Below are 24,130 nucleotides of genomic sequence, written 5' to 3'. Positions count from 1 at the left end.
AGTGCAGGTTTCCTTTCTGAAGAAAGGTGTGGTTCTCTGGCTTCCCCTGTTGAGGCCAAGCGGTCAGGATCAGCCTCTCGCGGAGCTGACGGTTTTGATGAGGATCCATTCATTCACTTCCTGTCTGAGAACAGCCGCTGGTTGCGTACCACCTGGCTTGACACGAGCGAGTTCTGAACCCTCCACATCAGAAGCTCTTTGAAGGAAATACCAAGAATATTCCTTCTGGCCCCTGCCAAGCGCTGGGCTCGGCATAGCTGAGACCTTGCATCAAGGTCTGATGTTTTAGTAGGTTTTTCAAAAGCTTGTTGGGGGGTAGTTAGAGGTGGGTTTTACTGTGACGGCCTATGGCTGGAGTCATTTAGAAAGCACTCAACAAGACGAAGTATGTATTTATTCTGAAATAATTAATGATGATAAGTTGTTTGCCTGCTTACTGCATGGCTTCAGTCCTGTCCGACTCTCTGCAACCCCATAGGCTGTAGCCCGCTACGCTCCTCTGTCCATGGGATTATCCCAGCAAGAGTACTGGAGTGGGTTGCCATTTCCTACTCCAGGAGATCTTCCCGACCCAGGGATCGAACCCGTGTCTCCTATGGCTCCTGTATTAGCAGGCAGATCCTTTACCACTGAGCCACCTGGGAAGCCCTTGATAAGTAAAGTTAATTAGTGGCAAAAGAAGATACAGTGAAAAAGGCCCCCTTTCCCACATTTGTCCTCCACCTCTTCTTCAAAGGCCATTTGTGTTAACAGTTTCTTGTGTCTTTTTAAAGATACTTGTGCAAGCCCAAGTACCAAGTGTATACGATTTTATTTCGATGGGTTCCCCACCCCCAACATGAATGGAGGCTCATTCCTTATTATGGTCCGTTCTGTGCCTTGCTTTTGTCACATCCTCATGTATCAGCATGTCACCTCCCCTCCCTGTAGAATTGCCTCGTGCTTTTTATTCCTGTGTGTGTGCCGTCGTTTGTTCTGCCATCCCCTTACTGAATGGCGCTGAGACCATCTCCGGGCTTTTCCTGCTCACGATGGAACCAGCCATGGCGGCTCTTCTGTGTAAGTCACTGTGCTCATGTGCAAATGCTTAGATCTAGTCTGAAGTGTCACTCAGTCGTGTCCGACTCTCTGTGACCCCATGAACTATAACAGTCTCCTCTGTCCATGGAGTTCTCCAGGCAAGAATATGGAATGGGTAGCCACTCCCTTCTCCAGGGGGTCTTCCCGACCCAGGGATCAAACCTGGGCCTCCTGCACTGCAGGCAGACTCTTTACCGTCTGAGCCACCAGGGAAGCCCCGGAGAAGCATGGCAGGCTCCCTCTGATGTCTCCCCACACAGTCCTGTTGACTCCCGTGGCTTCTTCGATCCCCTCCAGCTCTGGCTCAGTGCCTGGCACACGGAGCCCTCAGTTCCTGGGAATAAACAGAGCTCCAAGCCTGACCCATGGAGTCCGTCCCACCCGTGGATCGCCTGCCATCTGTGCCCACTTCACCCCATCTCTGCACTCTGACTCCCTGCCCCTCACATGCTGGAGGCTTTGACCTGGATGATTGAGCACCACCTTGAAAAGTCTGTTTATGCCACACTCGTCACCCATAAATATACCCTGACCTCATCACACTTCCTGCCATTTCTGGTTCAGTTGAATTTGCCAGCCAAGGTTGAAACTGCCATGACCTTTAGCTCTTTCCCTCCTTTGATCCCAGCATTTAGTCATCAAGTGTTGTCATCTCTCCCTCTTTGGCCTGTCTGATCAGCAGAATGTAACAGAGCACAGTTCAGTGCCTGGGTCTAAGCTTGGTGCTGGTGGCGAGGACCAAAGGCAGGCGAGCAGGCGAGATCCTGAGTGTGTCACTCCAGTAGCTTTACCACAGCCTTCTGGAGGGGTCAGCACATGGCCACCTCGTAATCCGTCCTCCACAGCACTGCTGGGCAGTTCCCTGTAAGGCCGTTTTGTCCATGTCCTTCCCCTGTTCAAAAACCTTTGGGGCCTTCTTCTCTCCCTTCAACTCCAGCCTCCCGGAACCTGCTATTCTGAGTCCCTGGATTGCACCCACCATCCTAACTTGATCTGATTCCCCTGATTCCCCATGCAGACGCTTGGCCCTGGCCCAGGGATTCAGACGCTAAGTAGTGATTAACTCTTTCACAGAGATAAACTTGTAGTGACTGTCATGGTACTCTTCAATATTCTTTTGGTTACAAGCCCCAGAAACCACCTCACATTAAGAAAAAGAATCTTATGGGAAGGTCCCTGGGACAGCTCATGAGATCCAAGAAGTGGCTGAAAAGCCAAGGAAAGGGCAGGAAACAGCCAACTCTGGGGACTTAAGATGGATGGTGATTTGGGTCCAGCAGATCTCAGGCAGGGAGCCTGTCTCCATTCTGGTTTCAGATCGGTGGCCAAGAGATCTGATTGTTCCAGGCTAGTGATGGGTCTAACTCTGGAGCAGTCAGTTGTGACTGAGGGTGGGGTGGGTGGGGTCAGGGTCACATAGCTCAGAGCTGGCCCCAGGGTGTTTCAGCTCTGCATCTGGAATTGTTCCCAGAGAAGGGAACTTCTCTGGAAGCCTGGCAGCCACCCCATCAGTGTCAACACACCTACCTGTTCTTGGCTAGGCTTCTACCTTCGTGTATCCATCTGTGTCTTTTCTTGCTGTTTTCTCTGCCCTGACATCACCATCTATTGAAATTATGCTTGCCTGTCAAGGGCCTGCTCAGAAGTCACCTTATCCTAGAAGTTTTCTCTGAGCCCTTCAGGTGATACTCACTGTGGGTTCGTATCCTCTAGTATGGCAGGCACGTTTTATACTTTGCTGGATGTGATTTGCTAAAACTTTGTGAAGAATTTTTGCATCTATGTTTCTGAGTGTTATTGGCCTGTGGTCTCCCTGTAATTCTCTTGTTTTGTTTGCTTATGTTCACCTTATGGAATGAATGGGGAAATAGACCCTCCTCCTGAATTTCCTGGAGGAGTTTTTGTAGAGCTGGTCTATTTCTTCCTTTACTATTTGGTGAAATTCACCAGTGAAACCATCTGGGCCTGGAGTTTTCTTTGAGAAAAGGTTTTAAAGTACTCAATTTCCTTAGTAGATATAAAGCTATTAAAGCTTTTTTATTTCTTCTACACAAGTTTTGGTAGCTTATATCTTTCTAGGAATTTGTCATTTCATCTAAACTATTGAATTTATTGGCATAGACTTTTTTTTTAACTATGTTCCTTTATTATTCTCTTAATGTCTGTTGAATCTGTAGTGATGCCCCTTTTCAATTCATGGTATTAATAGTTTAGGTCTTCATTTTTTTTTTTCCTGATCAGTTTGTTTAGAAACTTATCAATTTTAAATTAATTTTATTGGTACTCTCAAAGAACTTTTGGTTTCACTGACTTTTCTCTGTGGTTTTTCTGTTCTATATTTTGTTAATTTCTGTTTTTTATTTTTGACCTTCAGCTGCTTATTTCAAATTTACTCTTTTTCTAGTTTCTTATGATGTAAGTTTAGATCATTGATTATAAGATACAAATCATTACAGGATGAGCAACCAAAAAGTTTGCTCATGTTATTCCTCTTTAGTCATATCCTCTCCATACCAGTCATTGATTTTTAAACCTTACTTTTTTGATAAAATACAAGTTTAATGCTGTATATGTCTCTCTAAGCACTGCTTTAGCTTCTTGCAATAAATTTTGATATATGCAGTTTAGTTTTTATTCAGTTTAAAATATTTTACAATTTCTCTTCCGATTTCTTTTTGTCTATTCTACCATCTGTGTAATTTCTCATCATGTTTCTGTTGTTGATTTTTGTTTGGTTTGATTTTTAGGTTATATTTTCTTTTTTTCCCTTTTCATGCTTGGTATTTTTTGATTGGTTGACAGTTGGTATGAATTTTATGTTGGATACTGAATTTTTTCTCCCTTTCAGTATTTTTGGGCTTTGTCCTGTGACATGGTGAAGTTACTTGAAATCCATGAGATCTTTCTAGAGGCTTGCTTTTAAGCCTTGGTAGTGCTAGTTCAGAACAGCCTTTAGTCTCAGGCTCATTTGGCCCCAGCATGGAGGCTGTCCGCTTTGGAGGACTCTACTTGATAAGCGATGATTAGGTGGCCCATCCTTGTAGGCTGGTGGAAATGTGAGTTCTTCTCAGCCCTCGGTAAGCTCCAGGGGTTGTTCCACCCTCCTCCTCCCCTTTGCGTTTCTTCACCTGCATGCCCTGGGGCGGAACTGAGCCAAAGCCTTGGAAGGAAGGCCCTGCAGGTCCGTGTGCCTCTCCCTTCTCTTCTTCTCTTTCCCATCAGTTCTAGTCACTTGCCTCTCTGAACTGCAGACTCTGCCTTCTCACCCCAGAGAGACCATGGACTTTGTTCGGCTTCTGTCAGTCTGTTCTGAGGCCTGGAAGCTTTCCAGCCAGTGACCTGGAGCAGTCCCAGGCCCACTGCCTTTGTTTCTTCTCTCTCAGGTTCCCCTCCTATGTTGCAAGCTGTCTTGTCCCGTGTGTCATAACCACTGTCTTATATAATTTGCTGACTCTTCTAGTTGCTTGAGTGAGGTGGGTAAATCCAACCTCTCTTGGCTGATAGCTGTAACATTTAAAGAAGGAAGTTTTATTGAGGTATAATTGATCAACAGTGAACTGCACATTTTTAAAGTGTGCAGTTTGATGAGCTTTGACACACATGTTCATCCATGAAACCATCACCACAGTCAAGTCATTGTATGTATGCATCACTCCAAATGTTCTCCCTTGCCCCTTTGTCGCCCCTCTGCCCTTCTCTTCCCACAGCCCTCTCCCTCGGCAACTCTGAGCTGCTCTCTGTCATTATAGCTTACTCTGCACTTTCTAGAATTTTATATAAATAAGATCATGCAATATGTACTCTATTTTTGGTCTGACTTCTTTCAGTTTGCATAATTATTTTGAGATTCCTTTATGTAGTTGTGTGTCTCAGTGGTTCCTTTCTTCTTACCTTTGAGTAATATTCCCCTATGTGAATGTACCAGTTTGTTTACCTGTCTGTCTGTTAAGGAACATTTGGGTAGTTTCCAGTTTTTGACCATTACAAACAAATCTGCCATGAACATTGGTGTATAAATCTCTGGACACGTATTTGCATTTTTTTTTCTTGGATAAATACTGAGGAATGAAATGACTGAATCATATGACAGGTGTGTATGTGTTTAAGAGAATGCTACTCTTGCCTGGAAAATCCCTTGGATGGAGGAGCCTGGTGGGCTGTGGTCCATGGGGTCGCTAAGAGTCGGACACGACTGAGTGACTTCACTTTCACTTTTCACTTTCATGCATTGGAGAAGGAAATGGCAACCCACTCCGGTGTTCTTGCCTAGAGAATCCCAGGGACAGGGGAGCCTTGTAGGCTGCCGTCTATGGGGTCGCACAGAGTCGGACACGACTGAAGCAACTTAGCAGCCGCAGCAGCATGCTGTCTTCCAAAGCAGCTGTGTGATCTTACATCCCACCATCAGTGCACGAGTGTTCCGTTGGCCTCACACCCTCACCAGTGGTTGGCACGGCCACCTTTTTATTTCAGTAATTTTAATGGGTACATGTAATGGTGTCTTTTTGTGATTTTAATTTCCACTTCCCTAACAACTAGTGGGGCTTCACAGGTGGCGCTAGTGGTAAAGAACCCATCTGCCAGTAGGAGACGTAAGAGATGCAGGTTCAATGCCTGGGTTGGGAAAATCCCCTGGAGGAAGGCATGGCAACCCACTCCAGTATTCTTGCTTGGAGAGAGAATCCCATGGACAGAGGAGCCTAGTGGGCTACAGTCCATGGGGACACAGAGAGACACAACTGAAGCGACTTAACACACAAACTCACAACGCTTCATGAGGTCAAATAACATTTTAAGTGCTTAGTCTACATCTTCTTTGGTAAAGTATCTTCATACCCTTTGCGCATGTTTTAATGAATTGGTCACATTCTTACTGTTGAGTTTCGAGAGCTCTTTTTACCCAGATACAAGCCCTTTATCAGGTGTGTGTTGCAGAGATGTCCTCCCAATCTATGGCTGTCTTCTAGCTTTCTTCACAATACTTTAGAAGAGCAGAACTTAATCTCCATGAAGTCCCCACAGCACTGCTCTGTACTGCTTTTGCTCTGTATGCCTTCTCTCCCGCTCGGGACGACTGGGCCTCTGAACGCAGAGGCCGTATCTCGACAGCCTCCTGCACTCCACAGTACTGAGGACTCAGCACAGTGCCTGACACCCGGCCGGCGCTCTGCCAGAAGCTTCTGACCGACTGCTTCTGAGCCGTGGGGCAGCTCCCCCGTGCCGCTCTCTTGCTGGTGGCCCATGCTCAGGGCCTCTGCAGGGAACCTGCTGTTGGGGTGGGGGTGGGGATGCCCAGCTCCAGGGGGCCAGGGGGCACAAGGACAAACTTTTACAGGGGGGCTGGCTTTGCTGACAGGCTTCCTTCCAGGAGCCCCAACGTGTGCTGTGAAATGGAAAAGCAGTGGCTTACACACCACCCTCCTTCCTTGATGTGGTCGGAGAGATGACCCTGGTGAGGAGCCCACCTACCTCTCTTGCATCTTCCTAAAAGAGTGGGACTCTATATTCGAGGGAATTTAATTCCTCTTTCCATTTCCTGCTAATACTTTCCTTTTATTTATTCATTTACGCTTCTGACAAGTATTTCTGAAGCCATTCTTGGATGCCAGGCACTGTGGTTAATATTGAGAACCCAGTGGTGAACCAAACAGAGGTTTTCTTGGAGGCAAGTATGTCTGCTGTGGAGGGGGCAAGGCGAGGATGGTGGAGGTGAAGGCAGCGTGACAGGTGTGATTTGTGAGTGTGGAGAAAGCCAAGGGTGCAGGGTCACCTGCTTGGGTGGTCTGGGGAGGCTTCTCTGAGGAACTGACGTCAGAGCTGAGGCCTGAGAATGGGAAAGAGTCAGCCCTGCAAAGCTCTAGGGCAAGAATGCTCTGGGTAAAGGGAATGGCAGGCGCAAAGGCCCTGGGGTGGAAAAGAGCTTATAGTTTTGAGGAGCAGAAAGCAGTTCAAGGTGAGGCTGGCCAGGTGGGCAGGGACCAGATCGTGGAGGATCTTAAAGGCTGGGAGAAGGAATTTAGAATTTATTCCAGTTGCAGTGAGAAACACCTAGAGGATTTTTTAAGTAGAAGAGTGACATAAGCAGATGGAAAATTTGGGGAGATTATCCTGGCTGCTGGATGGAGAGTGGGTCAGTGGAGGGTGGGGGTGAGCTGTGTGGGGGAAAGCTGGGAGGCTGGTTAGGAAGCTGTTGCAGTAGTCCAGGCGGGAATAATGTGAATTGAATTATGGCACATTGGCCCTGGAGATGGAGGCAATTAGAAGGTTTTACGATCTATTTTGGAGTTAGAGCCAGGACAAGCTCTCATGATCTGGATGTGGGGGTTGAGTGAGAGGGACACGGGGCAGCTGTGTGTGGCCATTCACTAAGATGGGGAGCTTTGTTTTGGGTGGGAGGGGCACCACAGGAGGAGTCTGGGTGATGCCCAGGACCCCGCCTCCTACCTCTGTGTGACCAGTGGTACTAAGTCCAGAACCAGCGAGTGTGGGCTCTCGAGCAGGTTTGGAGAGGAATCTGGGGCGTTAGTTCAGCACCAGAGGCCCAGGTGCCTGAGGAACCCCCTGGGGAAACTGCCTCGGTGGGACCAGGGAACTGTACCTGGTTTCTGCTCCAGTCTGGCCTGGAGGTGCATGGCTGCATTTGGTGGGGGCTGTTTGGTGGCGGTGGTAGGGGGTGGGTGTGTGGGTGGTTGATGTTTTGGTTAGGCAGCAGGTTAGCTGCACTTAACCTTCAGCCTCTCTTTTGCAGATCCATGCCCTCTCAGCAGGGCCCCTAATGAAATGGCCTCTTTCTGATAGATTTTTCATCATAGGACAATTTTAACATAAAAGCAATGTTAATAAAAGCCAAATGTTAGCTCAGGCCTTCCAGTAAATCATAATAGATTAGATGCTGCACCAAAATGAATATCGTGCGGTGGAAAGGGTTGACCAGTTAGAGGGAGGCGCTCGCTGTGAGTCACTGGGGCCGGTAATGAACGCTGGTTCCTGTCTGTAATAGCAGATTCAGTCCTTTGTCCTTTGTCAAGTCTGCAGGGCCCTGGCCCCGGGGGTCGGGGGTCCAGGAAGGGGAGTTTTGCAGCTTTGTCTTTTTAAAGGTTCCCCAACTCTGCCCACCACCCTTTGACTCCTGCCCCCTCCATTTATCATTGTTTAGCAGAAGGATCTTGGGCTTTTGTTTTGCTGAGAAGTTGCTTGGAACAAGGATGAGAAGTATGAGAAAGGTTGAAAGATAATAGGATAAAGGGAGGCTTTCGCCCTGCAGAAAACTGGCAAAATATCATTCTGGATCTCGACTGACACATAATCAGAACTGGAAGTACATTGGAAATCAGCCCAACATCTGGTTAGCTTTCGAAATAGTTGGTCTATAGTTTTCCAAAGCTGGCAATGCTTGCGTGACTCTAGCCAAAGGGAGAGAAAGAAAAAACTTTTTGACCATGATTTTTACCTGGCATTGTTGTGCAGGTTTGTCTGTCCACTTCTTTTTATGTTACTTCGGTCTGGGTCTGTTCCACCCCCGTCCTGAATGGGGGCTTCCAGTGAGGAGAAAGAATCCAGAAGCCAGAACTCAGGGAAAACTTAGGAGCTGGTCAGTGACATCCCTGAACCTTGCCCTTTGCTTCTCTTTGGGATTCTTTAAGTGAGTTAGCTGGGAGTTGGGCCCCGCCTACTCCCAGCCCCGTGCTTGTTGGGTGGGAGCGATGGCAGGGGAGACTGTTCTGACTCACTGGCGAGCAGGCTTTGACCCGGCAGGGAGGGAGCGAGGAAGCGCATGGCCTGCTGGAATCTGGACGTGCGAGCGCAGCTCCCCGGGCCACGTGAAGTGCGTCTGGGTTTCTCTGGAATTTGTCTGTCACTCGGCACTTAAGGCCTGAAGCAAATAGGACAACATATTATCTACAGTGTTTATTTCAGTCAGAGGAAAATGACTAGCAAAGGCATTAGAGCCGGTTTGCAACAAAACCTGCTTCTCAGTGATTGGAAACCTGTGAGTGCGCGTGTGTATGTGTGTCTGCCTGTCTATCCGTTCATCTGCACACACGCTGGTTCCCTTTCTTTGTCATATTGTCAAGTTGACCTTGTGCATTCACAGCTGTCAGCCACTGTTTTGTTAGGACCCAGAAGAATGTCTCAGAGACTGAGGTGGGAGACAGAGAGATGGGGAGGGAATAAGGCACCTGGCCCAGCAGGAACTTTGGGGAAAGATCAGAGATGCCCAGAGGAGCTATTTACAAAGTTTTGTCACATGTTGTGTGACATAAGCCTGCTCTCTGCCCGCGTGATGGTAAAATCTACCACACAGAGAATGACTTACCACATGGAGTCTGTTTGGGGGAAAGGGCCAGAAGCGGGGAGATCACCTTGAGTGGCCAGGGGGATGGAGACCACTCCAGAGTTGGCTGGAGCACAAACACGTCGTGTCACCTGCTAGCTGCCTCCCCAGGGGTCCTGGCAGCTGAGCCTCGCCAGTCCCTCCTGCCAGGGTCTGCCCCATCACTTCCACCCACAGCCCCTGGCCCTGGTCTGCCCGAGCTCTGTGCACTCCCTGCCCTGCCCCTGGGCCTGGCATGACCTGGTCGTCCCTGGGCTGCTCACCCTTCAGAATCCAGTCCAAGCTGCTCATCCCCTGCGCTGCCCCCAGACAGCCCAGCGTGCCTTCTTTGGGCCTTCTGAAATAGCTCGACGTTAGCTTGGTTAGGTTGTTTTCCAATCTTTTCTTTCCTCTTACAACACAGCTGATATGGAACTCCATTTAGCCATGTTCAAAGTAAAAATTCCCATCAGCACGTGGTGATGCCAAGTCACTGTTGAGCATGGGTCCTGAAAGCAAGCCTGGGGCAGGCAGTTTCTGTGATCATTCCCGTTGAACAGGGAGACTAAGGGTCAAAGAAGTTAAGTATCAAAAGAAAGTTCCTCCAGCAGCCTTCTATCCCGGCCCCCTGGTGTGGCGGGAACCTAGGGGGAGAGGGAGCCGGGCGGTGAGGAGCGTGGAGGCGGGGGGCGTGGAGGAGCGCTGCCTGGGCAGGGGCTGTCGTCAGCCCAGAGCAGGCCCCTCGCACGCTGGTGCCGGCGGGGGCTCGCCAGGTAGGGGGTGCTGCCCCGACCCCATCTGGATCCTGTCCACCTGGGGAATTATCCTGGTTCTGACTGTACCTCTAACGTGCTCTGTGACCTTGGGGACACAACTTACCCCTGGGCCTTAATTTCCTCCCTAAACGAAGAGGGTGCGTTGGCATCCGGTCCTCTGAAGCCTAGGCGTGTGTCAGTCCCCGGGGTTCCCCGCCTCCCAGAGAGTGGGGCTGAGGAAGCTCAGGATAACCTTGGCAGGTTTCTCTTCCTGTTGAGAGAAGATTTTGCCACAGATTTCCTCAATTTTGACAAATCGTAAGGGAGTTGGGACAATAATGGGAAAGACAAAAATGGAATGCATTCTGGAAATGCAAGAGCTGGTCCAAGTCTGGGTGTCTCTGGCCCTGCTGGCTGCCCCCATGTTCTCCCGGGAACCAGCAGCCGGTTCTGTCTGCCCTCTTTGAAGTGGGATGGCAGATGGCGGGGTCACGGAGCTGGGTGATGCCCTGGACGGGCCAAGGAGCCATTTTTTTCCCCCAGAACCACTGACAGTTTCCAGAGGGCCAGGGAGGAAAGAGTAGAGAGAGATTCACATGGTGTTGACATCTCTGGGGGAAAATAAAAAAGCAACAAATGACAGAAAGATTTAGTCGACGTCCCTCCTGCCGTTTAATAAACCAGAACGCTTCAGAGTTAAGACATTTAGCATTAAGATGGGATACAGAACCAACAAATTCAATTTTCATCGCAATCAAATCTTTTTGACGAAGCCATGTCTGTGCGGTCGTGAGAGAGGGCGCTGCCCACCTCCAGCCCGCGGGCCTCCCCCACTCGTGTTATCTCCTTGGCATGACTTAGCCGCCAGTTCCGATCTGGAAGGAATTCAATAAAGCAAGATATATTGTTATGGTTTATTACGTCAACGTGTGAGCGTGGGAGTCACTTAGAATCCAGACGATCAGCTCTTCACTGCTATCCTCCACTATTTTGTCAAGGTTCTAAATGAAGCGTCATCTGGGACTCAAGGGGCCGTATTTCAAGAGTTCCCAGAAGTGCCACCTTCCCCCCTTTTGTAGAATAACAGGAAAAGACGTGCTTCAGGCACAAACAATCCTTCCCAGCTCCCCGGACATGGAGCAAGTGAAATGTTTGTTTCTGGGAGCTTTTCTGCGGGTGTAGTTTTCTTGCAGAGCCGTGCTAGACAAGAGGAGGCTTTGCATCACCTCTTGTCCCACACTCAGCCTGCCGATGGGGCCCTAGCAGGTCATCCTGTCACCCCGGCCCCCAGGTCCTGCTTTAGGAAAAGTGGTGCTGAGTTCAGTTAGATTGAGCATGCCGTCTCTGCTTCCCACCTCCTCTCCCCTGTCTTGTCTTTCATCTTTGAAATGCAGTTATTAATAGATTTCACTGGAAGAAAAGTGATCCCTCTGTGCCTTAAACACAGATCCGCTCTGTTCGTTTTGTCCTATTTGCACCTTTATGTGGGCCTGGCGGGGGCTGCCACCTGTGCGCTCGCCTCTCTGGGGCTCAGCTCACCCGTTTGGTGTTAAGAACTGGAGGTGCAATCGGTGGGCAACCAGGTTCCTTTGTGTCTGGTCTGTCTCCCCACCCGCACTGTGGGACGTGTCTCATACAGCGGTGGCCTCGGGGGTTCGCAGACCAGCCCCGAAATGACAGCGAAGCCCAAGTTGCTCCTCTCCTCCCCACTTCCTGCTCCCCCGATTGTGCCCAGAAGCACGTCACCAGTCAGGCTAGTGTGACCTCAACACCTTTTACTTACCTGCCCATCACCCTTTATAACACAGAGTGGGCCTTAGTCTACAGTGAGCAGCCAGTCCACATTGTTTGGCTGAAACGTGAAAGCCTTGTTGCTGTCAGTATTGCAGCCATCCTGGTTTCCCATTTACAAGTAGTGATGGAAAATGTATGCTTTAGGCGCTTCCCTGGTGGTCCAGTCCTTAGGACTCTGCACTTTCACTGCCAGGGGCCCGGGTTCAATCCCTGGTTGGAGAACTAAGATCCCACAAGCTGCACGCTGGGGCTGAAACAGAAAGAAAGAAAATGTATGCTTTAATAATATATTTCCTTAAGTTCCAGTTACAGAAAACTCTGAGGTGAGTCATACCAGGGGCAGTACCTGGTCACGGCAGCAATCCAGAAGGTGGACGGTGGACAGCCAAGGTTGAGGAAGCTAAGCTCGAAGGGGCCTTCTGGGACAAGGTAAGGTGGCTGTGCTGACAGCTGGCCCCTTCTCTCTGTTCCAGGCATGGATCCTGAGAAACTCGAGCGAATCCAGCTTCCAGTGCCCACTGCGGCTGAGAAGACCACCTACAACCACCTCCTGGCCGAGAGGCTCATCAGAATCATGAACAACGCGGCCCAGCCAGGTGCCCAGGCGTGCGGGCGGTGGCCGGGGGTGGGGGAGTTGCAGGGACCAGGCCCTAGTTCTGAGGCCTTGGCCAGCGCCGACCTGCAGCCACAGCACGGGCTGGGAAGAGCAGGTGGAATGAAGTAGCAGAGCAGTCCTCACCTGGGGGCAGCGTTGTCCCCAGGGGGCAGCATCCAGAGATGTTCTTGGTTGTCACAGCTTGGAGACGGGAGCTACTGACATTCTGTAGTCAGAGACCAGGTGCTGCTCCACACCCTACGGTGCACAGAACAGCCCCCAGAACACAGGATTGTCCGGCCCCAGATGTCGACGGTGCCAAGGTTAAGAAACCCTGACTGCAAGGCAGGAAAATAGATCATCAGGGTGTGAGTGAGAGCCCAGGAAAGGGCCCAACGGAGATGCTGCCTGGTGGGGAGAGAACCGCTGAGCTGAGCTAGCAGGAGCAGTCCAGGCGGTGGGCTCAGGAGGGCAGGGGGCCAGGGATATGGTTGCAGGTGAGGGCTTCAGAAGTCAGGGGAGTGATGGCCAGAGCACAGCGTGACTGCCGGGGAATGACCACAAGGGTCTGGAGAACCAGGTCCACAGCCTAAAGGGTGATTCAGGGTATCAGTAAACTCAACGGCTGTTTATTGAGCGCCTCCTGTATTCCAGCCTCTGTGTGCAAGTGATGAGGGTGCAGGAAGTAGGGGACACATGGACCCTATCCTCTGTGAAGTTCCGACAGTCTGGGGCTCCATGTGGAGGTGGGATCTAAGCCTCAGAGCAGGGTCAAGGCCAGAACTAACTCTGCAGGGCTCATAGATCTTTTTAAAGTCACAGGAGAGGAGAGAGGCGTGTCTAGGACTGAGCCCAGGGCCACTACTGATCTCTGGAGGTGACATACAGGGGAGCCAGCTCTGGAGCCTGGCCCAGGCCCCATGTGGGGAGAAGAGGGCCCAGAGGAGGGTGTTTTGGGGGACAATAAAGATGTGGTTTCTTGGGACCACGGGGTGCTCGGTGGGGTCAGTTTCTGCTGAAGGTCCAGTCGGGGAGGCAGAGCATGGTCCTGAGGATGGTGGCCCAGGGCCTGTTGGCAGGAGCGGCAGGAGCCAGATGTGGCTTGGTGACGGGGAAGGCGGAGTGTGGCCTGGGTGCTGGGGAGGACCCTCCAGGGACAGGAGGATCAGCAGACCCCCTGAGGACAGTGTGTAGCGCTGCCTGGATTTCTGAAGAGAAGACACTGGGGCAGCTCAGAGGGACAATCTGGAAGCTTCGCTGGAGAGACAGACCTTTGGGAGGAATAGCCAGCAACTCACCAGGAAGGAAGAAGGGTCCTAGTGGAGCATCACGGTCTGCTTCCCCAGAGGTAGCAGGAGGGGTGTTTCTGACCTGGCCCACAGGGTGGCTGGGGGCCGGGCTGTGGTCCAGAGAATGCCTGCGCTCAGTGGAGGCCAGGCTGGCAGGCGCTGCTGGGCCAGGGCGGGCAGAGTGGCCCAGCCAAGACTGATTAGCCTCTGCCTGGGCTGGGTTTGTACTGGGCTTCGGAAGGCCTAGTGTTGCTTATATGTTACCTGCTCACTTTTGGGCCAGTGGATTCCCTCTTCTCACCTATCTTCCCCCTCCCCCCCAACCCCTGACCATTGAGGCATAAAGCCAGGCAGGGAGGTGTACCTCCATGTGTCTGCCTTGAGTGTTTCTCCAGTGGCCCATCCTGGGCCCCATTGTTCCCGGAGAGTCCCCCTTTCCTGGCCCCTCCTATGTGAAGGCCCCTCCCCAGAAATGAGATCAAAGACCTGGGGGGAGTTTGCCGAGAGCGGGGATGCCCTTCAGTCAGGCGGTCACAGGTGCTTCCAGGGACAATGCCGGGTGTGGGTTTTGGCATCCAGGACACCTGAGTCTGCCATGGCCCAGGTGAGTGAGGCTGGGAACCTGCCCCTTCCCGTCTCCAAACCTCAGCCTGCAGAGCACCCACTGCAGTGGGGCTTTAGAGAGGCTCCTTGAGGAGCCCGGCTCCAGACTCATAGCAGGACAGCAGGCTGTTAGTCAGGACTTGGTTGCAGTTGACAGAAGCCCAGCTCAGACTCGCTGAGACAATACAGACACAAGACTGCTGGCCTGTGTGACTTCCAGTCTGCTGGGCTCTGGCTGGAGGCACAGCGGACCCGGGACCCACACAGTGTTTGCAAGCTCATCTTGGCCTCTGCGGCCTTCTGTGTTGGCCAGTTAACTGCCTGCCGCCTCCCCTTTCTCTGTCAGGCTCTAGACTTGCTGTAGGAGAGACGCTGAGTGGTGGAAAGCAGGACTCGGGGCTCAGGTTGTAGAACACAGGAGTGTGAAAACGTTCCAGTCTGCAGCTCAGCACGGGGAGAGGGTCTGGAGCCCAGGGGTTCCAGCGAGTTGTGGAATTGAGCCTCACTGGCTGTGACTGGCTCCCTGGCTGGTCCCCTGTGCAGGCACTGTGACCAGGGGCCTGGATGGCCCCAACCAGCCTGGGGGGCTGTGCCCCCCACCCCGAGGCAGGAGCATCCCATGACCAAGAGTGGGGCTGGTGACCCTCCAAAGGAAAGAGGGGTTCTGGTCCCTGAAGGAGGGGAAGGACCTCTGGACAAGCAAAGCGACCACAGACAGCCACTTTCTAGGTCTTCAGTAATCAGTTACCCACTTTTCCTGCCTCCCTGTCGCCCATAAGAGGGCTTAGAGGAGCGTTTGGTGCAGGCAGTTTTGATGGGAACTTTCAGCGGTAGTTGATTGGGCAGGGGATTAGCATGTGGGGGTTCCCTCTGTGCCCCCACGGGATGTCGGGGGGCCTGTCGGCTGACTTGCTGATCTCCAAGTCGGGAAGGCAGGAGACTGCACGTGAGGGTGTGGGCATGGCTGACCCAAGTGTGCCCTGCAGACGGCAAGATCCGCTTGGCGACGCTGGAGCTGAGCTGTCTGCTCCTCAAGCAGCAAGTCGTGGCCAGCACAGGCTGCATCATAAAGGACGTGCACCTGGCCTGCTTGGAGGTGAGGCCTGTTCCTGCCGCGCCAGCCCCACGGGGGGGAAGGTCGCAGGGAAGCCCCTGCATCCAGGTCGTAGCTGGTCCCAGCAGAAGGAAGACAGGCCACAGACCCCCTGCCGACCCGCTGCCCAGTTGTCCCCACGGACCTGCCCTTCCACCGAGACAGCCCTGAGCAGCCCACTAATTAGCAAATCTTAGTAGTTTCTCTTGTAAGTGTTTGGCTCTGTATTTGTCTCCAGGATTTTTTTCTTTTTCTTTTTATATTTTGAAAGTTGTATTCATGTACAGACACATGTTTATTCATTTATGGTTTATCGTGCTACTGCGTACACTCATGTTTTAAATAGCATTTGTTGTTTTCCCTCTTATTTTTCATGTTTGTTTTAGAAAGTTTAGAAAAGTACAGAGGGGTAAAAAGTAACAATAGTGGACGCTTGGTGTGTGTCTTTCCAGCTACACTTATACCCTGACACACACGTTCACAAGTGAATTTTTCTGTTTATAAGAGTGGAGTCATCATGGCCATATTTTATTAATAGAACCCATTTCCCTCACGTAACTGCGTGTCAACAGCTCTCCAGGTCATCAGGTTGAATCATTGGTCCTTCTTCACCCAGTTTTGTTTTGCGCTCCTTCTCCACCACCCCCATGAAGAACCACTTTATGGATGAAGATTATCAGCCCAGCGTCTGTCTTCTGTAGCCTCAGATTTTAGAATCCGTGGCTTGCCCCAACTCACTCGCCTCCGTGAGGCCTGCCGCTCACGCCTTCCCTCTCTCTTAACAGGGAGCCCGAGAAGAGAGCGTCCACCTGGCGCGGCACTTCTATAAGGTGAGCCGCCGGGGCTCGGGGGCAGCAGTGTGTGTGTCGGGAAGCAGGACAGTCGTGGCTTCAGTCCTCTCTTACACCCTCTGGGTCCTCAGGGAACACGTGCCATTCTGTCCGCTCCGCAGCAGTGGTCTCTGCACTGTTCTGCTCATGCTGTCTTATCAGCGCAACTTTGGAGGACTCACCCCTAGTGTGGGATTGTTTATTTATCAATTATATATGAGTTTGTTCATTGATGAATTTACGTGTAAACCATCAATTATATACAGATGCTCATACGACTAAATTATACATAGCAACTTTTGTGTTCGTGAATTATATGTGCTTACCATGGCAACCCACTCCAGTATTCTTGCCTGGAGAATCCCACGGACAGAGGAGCCTGGCAGGCTACAGTCCATGGGGTCACAAAGAGCTGGACACAGCCGAAGTGACTTAGCGTGCACGCATGCATAGGTATAAAATTACTGAATTACGTATGAATCTATGAACTGTATGCATGTGTATTGTTTATATATATGTACAGGCAGACCTCAGAGATACTTTGGATTTGACTCGAAACCACCGCAAAACAGCATATACCACAATAGAGTCAAGCAAATGCTTTGGTTTCCCAGTGCTAATCAAAGTTATGCTTATACTGTACTGTGATCTGCTGAGTGAGCGGTAGCATGGTGTCTAAAAAAATGTATTTCTGTTGTTCAGTCACTAAGTCGTGTCTGACTGTGATCCCATGAACTGCAGCATACTGGGCTTCCCTGTCCTTCACTGTCTGCTGGAGTTTGCTCAGAGTCATGTCCATTGAGTTGGTAATGCTGTCTAACCATCTCATCCTCTGTCGTCCCTTTCTCCTCCTGTTCTCACTGTTTCCCAGCATTAGGGTCTTTTTTTTTTTTTTTCATTTATTTTTATTAGTTGGAGGCTAATTACTTTACAATATTGTAGTGGTTTTTGTCATACATTGACATGAATCAGCCATGGATTCTAATGAGTCGGCTGTTCGCATCAGGTGGCCGAAGTATTGGAGCTTCAGCATCAGTCCTTCCACTGAATATTCAGGGTTGATATCCTTTGGGATTGTACATACCTTAATTAAAAATATTTTATTGTTAGGATTTCCTCAGTGGTCCATTGTTTTTGGGTTTTTTTGGTTTTTTTTGGTCCATTGTTTAAGAATCCACTTTCCAATGCAGAGGACGAGTATTTGATTCCTGGTTGGGGAACTAAGATCCCACGTACCTTGGGACAACTCAGCCTCCATGCCTCAACTAAGGAAAGCTCAAGCTGCAGCAAAGACCTAGTGCTGCCTTAAAAAAGAAAACTTTATTGCTAAAACATGCTAATTATCATCTGACAGCTAGCATTTGCCACAGACCTTCAATTTGTTTATAAAAAGTGTAGTATCTTTGAAACAGTAACTTCAGTTCAGTTCAGTCACTCAGTCATGTCCGACTCTTTGCGACCCCATGGACTGCAGCACGCCAGGCTTCCCTGCCCATCACCAACTCCCGGAGCTTGCTCAAATTCATGTCCATCGAGTTGGTGATGTCATCCAACCATCTCATTCTCTGTTGTCCCCTTCTCCTCCTGGCTTCAAACTTTCCCAGCATCAGAGTCTTTTCCAGTGAGTCAGTTCTTCACATCAGGTGGCCAAAGTATTGGAGTTTCAGCTTCAGTAAAGCAAAGCTCAATAAAATGAAGGGTGCCTATGTGCTGAGAAACCTCACACAGGCTCTAAACATTTCTCATGAATTTAGTGAGAATTGATAAAGGGCCCCCATGACCTTCAGTATCTGGAAAATGTGTAGGTTCAGTTTCCAGGGGATTCACTTTAAGATACTGCCTTGTGATGACTTTGTTTCCCTCTTTTTTTAAGGGTAAGATAGACTCAGGCAGGGCTCGTCATTTGTCAGCAGTGGGTTCATCCATATGTCAGACAGCCCTAGTAGTTTTCTGATATTTTGGCCTCCACATCAGCTCTCTCTGGATCCAGTGAGTGGTGGTTTTCCCTCGTAATCTGATTGATGAAGAGATCCTCCCAGGAGGAGGAAAGGTGTCAACACTGCTGTTTTCTCATTCACTTGCGCTTTCGTTCATTGCACTCTATTTTTTTTTTCCATTTATTTTTATTAGTTGGAAGCTAATTACTTTACAATATTGTAGTGGTTTTTGCCATACACTGACATGCATCAGCCATGGATTTACATGTTTTCCCCATCCTGATCCCGCCTCCTACCTCCCTCTCCACCCGATCCCTCGGGTCTTCCCAGTGCAACAGCCCCGAGCACTTGTCTCATGCATCCAACCTGGGCTGGTGATCTGTTTCACCCTTGATAATATACATGTTTCGATGCTGTTTTTTCGAAACATCCCACCCTCACCTTCTCCCACAGAGTCCAAAAGTCTGAACTGTACATCTGTGTCTCTTTTCCTGTTTTGCATATAGGGTTATCGTTACCATCTTTCTAAATTCCATATATATGTGTTAGTATACTGTATTGGTGTTTATCTTTCTGGCTTACTTCACTCTGTATAATGGGCTCCAGTTTTATCCATCTCATTAGGACTGATTCAAATGAATTCATTTTAATGGCTGAGTAATATTCCATGGTGTATATGTACCACAGCTTCCTTATCCATTCGTCTGCTGATGGACATCTAGGTTGCTTCCATGTCCTGGCTATTATAAACAGCATTGCACTCTCTTTAAACGGCTGTGAACTATGTACATAGATACCCAGGAATCTTGTTCCTTGCAAGAAACTTTTTCAGCCACTGTCCATTACTGTCAGTGTTCATTGAGATAAAACCAGGTCACATAATCTGGAAATGCCCCTTGTGGGGCTCAGATGACCCCCCGAAGCTGCAGCACTCTGGGTGTGCTCAGAAGAGGGTGGTACCACGGTGGGTCCCGTGTTCCGGGGCGGAATCCCAGTCCCCCCAGACTGGCCCCAACCCCACCTGGGCTTGAAGTGAGGATATGAGTCCTCAGCACAGTCATCTTTGATGCTCCTTCCAGTGTAACTGCACTTAGTCTGTCCTCCCCACCCTCCCCACAAGCTTCTGGATTGCAAAAAGCAGGAAGATATATAGGTAGGCATCTTCCCAGAGGATTTTTCTTTTTCAGTGACAAAAGGAGATCTGTATTTGAATCACACCTCCCTTCTCCCAACCCAGGTTTTTCTCTCTTTTATCCTCTAAGGTTTGTACCCTTAATATATCAGGAGCTTATCAATATTTTCAGGGATTATTTCTGTGGTTATTTTGTGGGTCTCACACCAAAGGGGCTTCCCTGGTGGCTCAGATCACCTGCCATGTAGGAGACTCGAATTCGATCCCTGGGTTGAGAAGATCCCCTGGAGAAGGGAATGGCTACCCACTCTTTTTATTGTTGCCTGGAGAATTCCATGGACAGAAGAACCTAGCGGGCTACAGTCCATGGGGTCACAAAGAGTTGGATACGACTGAGCTAACTAACATTTTCACTTTCACACCAAACAAGACCTTTCAAGTTTGCCGATAGTTTTGATAACTGGAAAAACATAAAGGACCTATTGCTTTTCCCACCCCAACTGTGTGTGTGTATGTGTGAGAGAGAGAGAGAGAGACAGTACTGGGGAAGAGAGGGAGACTTAGGGCCCAGGCCAGACCAGTGCTCCCAGCCCCTGTCCTCCCAGGCTGCAGGCCCGTCCAGGGTGGTCATGACGACACACTGACCTGCACAGACGGGGCCAGTCACCCCATCCTGCAGTGAAACAGAGGCTCTGAGAGGAACAACTGAGATTGGCCCCTGGTCTGTGAGTCTCAGAGCCGTTCCTCCCCACCACCCTGTTCTGGGGGGATCCTCAGGGCCACAGGCACTCTAAAACCCCCAAAGGCACGCCTCAGAAACAAATGAAACAAGCCACGTAATGTTAGCCTTAAGCGTTTCTAGTCATACTCTTCCTTCCAGACGTGCGGAGCCTCTGTCAGCTTTAACATGACAGCTTAGCCCACACTCTTATTTTCTCCAACCATTCTCAGCAAACAGATCATTTTAAATACCTGAAATGTTAACCATTTGTATATTTTAATTGTACATGAAGTGATTTTTGTTGTTGTGGTTAATTAACTGCCTCGACACTAGAAATCCATAATGACACATGCTTGGAGAAAAGGAGAAAACCGTTGAGGTGCAATTTGATATTTGGGCTTTCATTCGAGTGTGTGTGTGTGTGTGTGTGCATGCATGTTCACGTGTGTATTTTACTTCCTGGTGGTTTACGAGAACTCACTAATAAGAAACAGATGACCCAAAAGCCGCGAACTGCAGTTTATAACCCTTTGTTGTTTATGGAAAAAAATATACATAATCTTCTCTTTCCTTCCTTTCTTTTTTAGGGAGAAGAAATCTTTTTGGACATGTTTGAAGATGAGTACAGGAGCATGACGGTAAGTGAGGGGCCAGAAGGACTCGTGGCCAAGCTTGTCCTGCCAAACTGAGAGAGAACTCATCTAATTTGGGGCTTTCTGTTCGAATGGCAGAGATGGGTGGGGAAGGACATTGAAAACGGTGCCTTTTAATCCTCAGCAGTGAAATTACAGATGACATTCACTCCCCCTAAGTTGGGCTGAGTCATAAGATGGGTTAGAAAGATTCACTTTGATATGAATAGTTTTTTTTTAACTTTTAATTTTATATTGGATTATATCCAGTTAAAAATGCTATGATGGTTTCAGGTGGACAACAAAAGGACTCAGCCAGACATACACATGTATCCACTCTCCTCCAAACTCCCCTCCCATCCAGGCTGCACATAACGTTGAGCAGAGTTCCCTGTGCTATACAGTAGGACCGTGTTGGTTATCCATTTCAACTATAGCTGTGTTTACATGTCCATCCCAAGCTCCCTGACTATCCCTTCCCCCAAGCCTTCCCCACTGGCAGCCATGTTTCCTAAGTCTGTGAGTCTGTTTCTATTTATAGATAAGCTGATATGCGTAGTTTTTGATTGAGGATTTAGTCATACGTATGAAATCTCTTAATCCCCATGTCAACCTGATGTGAATCACTGCTGCTATTATCCTGCTTTTGCCAATAAGGAAACGAGAGGCAGAGAGGTTGGGGGAGGTGCCCACAATTGCCCGCCGTCACTTCCCAGTGCCCTGCCTTGCCTTGCACAGTACGATGCCACCTCCCTCTTCACCGTGCCATCAGAATGCTCCTGAGTGTGGCTCTCTTGCACCTGCCGTGCCAGCCCACGGTCTCCCCGTCTCCGTCCAGCAGGCACGATCATGAGAAAAGACAGGTGCAGAAGATTGAAGGTTGCGCTGTTCTGATCATCTGCCTCTGCGTCCCTGACACCTGCCCCTCAGTTAAGACTCAGTAACTCGGTGCTAAATGACTCTTTTCATGGACGTTTCTCACCCCAGAGTGAAGTGATTCGGGACGTTTACCATAAACCCAAGTGTTTAAAATGTCAACAAGATAAAGACAGCATGTGCTGCATGGCTCCCTGGCCAATCAGTGAGCATCTGAACAGCTGTGCCCTCATCACATTCTTGCTCGCAGCGTGTCTGAGGCCTCCCGGAGGGTTTTCAAGGAAAGAGTGTAAATTGGGATAACTCTCCTTCAGAGAAGCCCCAGCAGCGCCCAGGCCTCCTCTTGGTGCTCTGCGAGGCACTCACAGGCATCTCACACCTCCGATGGCCACACCCTGTTATCCCCTCCACCCCAGAAAGAGGGTCTCTGGCTCCTGTTCTTGGGACCATGAAGTGGAGCGGAGCGGAGTCAGTGCTCAGCTGCCATCTTTGTTATGCCCGTGACGTTCCCTTCCACAACATGACTCTCCAGAAGTTTGGCTTCTTATAGAAACAAGTCTTGTGTGTCACTTGGCGATAGACAAAGGCTTGGACTCTGAAACCCCTGCTCCATTTCTGCTTTTGCTACTTATTGCAACCTCGGGCAGGTTGCTTACATTCTGAGCCTTGGCTTTTCCATCTGTAAAATGGGACCCAAACCACATGACTTTCCAGGTTGTGAAATACCTAGGGACTGCCTACTGTAGAGGTTCAGAACCATGAATATTCAAATATTTGGTTCTTCTCCCTCCCACCATAGGGCGCTTCCTACATTTTGTTTGTTTGTCTCAATGACATCTATTGTACGTCTTGCACAATGCCTGACACTCCAGGGAATTAAAGGCTGACACGTGCCCAAAGTCAGCCATTAACCCAGACTTTAGGAAAACAGCCGCTAAGCCCAAAGAAGTGGGGCAGGCCCTTGGGTGCTGCCAAAGCTGGGCCTTCACTTCTGACCCTTCACTGTTTCCCCGTCACTGCTTGCTTCATGCAGAGGGAAAATGGGCGGGAGTCCTAGAGGGGGTTTGCTGGGAGGCGGTAGAGGGCAGAGGGAGCCGTGAGGGAGCCGCAGGAAGGCCGCGTAGGAAGGCCGTGCCACGGGCGCCATGGGTGGGAGACAGGGCCCTGCCACCCCGCTCTGGGATAAAGGGATAAAGGAGCTGGGGCGGTGGACCTCAGGCCTTTGGAGGAAGGCTTCATGGGTCCCAAAGAAGAAGGTGGTGAGCTGAGGGCCTCCCTATTCTCCAGGTCCCTGGACCACTGAGCCATCTCCACAGTCCTGCCCTGTGTAGTCAGCTTTATGTTACAGGAGGGGAGGAAGTGTGATACGACTGAAGCCCGCTTTCTAAAAAAGGGAGACACGAAGAAGTTTATGATGCTTAAAGGAGTAAAATTAATTCCATAGGATATTGTGACATGTCGTTCCTTTATGATGCCCCGTGTCAGTCCAGTAACACGTGTACATTAAGCAGTTGGTTCTGATGCACTGGGGCTTCCCTGGTGGGTCAGGCAGACAGAGTCCACCTGCAGAGCAGGAGACCCTGGTTAGATCCCTGGGTCGGGAAGGTCCCCTGGAGAAGGGAATGGCTGCGCACTCCAATATTCTTGCCTGGGAAATCCCATGGACAGAGGAGTCTGGTGGGTTATACTCCATGGGGTTACAAAGAATCAGACACGACGGAGTGATTAACACTTTCACTTAGGCAGCAAAGTTCCAGGCGGGGAGGTGATGCTAACATGTGTCTTGGTGATCAGAGAAGGCTTCCTGAAAGCACCGTGGAAGGAGGCAGACACCTCTGCCCCTGGCTGGCCCGGTGGTTGTGGGCATGCGCCCTCCGTCTGAACTCAGCGGTCCCCTCTGTAGTGTAGAACAGCCGCACAGTAGGAGGCGGGCCCTGCAGGGGCCTGGCATGTAGTAGGTGCTTCATGAGTGACTTGGTTCTGTTCCCCCAGGTAGGAAGTTCAGGGAAGAGGAGGGAAGTGGGAATGCTGGTTCTGTGTGGGTCATAACCACATCTCGGGTCATAGTGGCTCTGGAGCCAGGCCTGGGTCCGTGTCTTGGTTCTGCCACCAGCCAGCCCTGTGGGCCCTTATCCGCTCCTCAGCCTCCCTGAGCCAAGCTCAGAAGCCTCCCTGCTGGACAGGAGATGACACGCAGAGCCTTTAGCTCCCCGCCTGCCCACACTCAGAACTCCCTAAATGGAAGCCGTGCCACTCCACCTGCTGCCATCACAGCTAAAAGTGCCAGTGTGGGAGGCGGGTGGCAGTCAGGCCCCGCACCGCGGGCAGACTACCCTAAAGGGACCGCCACGAAGGGGCAGGCCTCCTTCCTGAGGCCTGTCTCCCTGCTCAGGGGAGGGGAACTCAGGGGTGAGAAAGCAGATCTGTTCACAGCAGGGCGGCAGCTTCTCCAAGGTGTCTGAGCTGTCACTGCACGTGC

At 50.3% G+C, this 24,130-nt stretch overlaps 1 protein-coding gene across 5 annotated transcripts in view; it reads left to right on the top strand.

The window, feature by feature from the left end:
* Window positions 1-24,130, top strand: part of CLEC16A (C-type lectin domain containing 16A) — a 231,624-nt gene that overhangs the window by 81,250 nt on the left and 126,244 nt on the right. For all 5 annotated transcript variants that reach the window (XM_043456684.1, XM_043456686.1, XM_043456683.1 and 2 more), the window contains exons 13-16: window positions 12,417-12,539; window positions 15,417-15,526; window positions 16,309-16,353; window positions 20,731-20,781. In XM_043456684.1, coding sequence (XP_043312619.1) covers window positions 12,417-12,539; window positions 15,417-15,526; window positions 16,309-16,353; window positions 20,731-20,781 — 329 coding nt within the window. The remainder of the gene's footprint in view (window positions 1-12,416; window positions 12,540-15,416; window positions 15,527-16,308; window positions 16,354-20,730; window positions 20,782-24,130) is intronic.

The sequence above is a fragment of the Cervus canadensis genome, chromosome 32, assembly GCF_019320065.1.
Source record: "Cervus canadensis isolate Bull #8, Minnesota chromosome 32, ASM1932006v1, whole genome shotgun sequence".
Classification (NCBI taxonomy): domain Eukaryota; kingdom Metazoa; phylum Chordata; class Mammalia; order Artiodactyla; family Cervidae; genus Cervus; species Cervus canadensis.
This window is presented reverse-complemented; position numbering and strand designations above follow the sequence as displayed.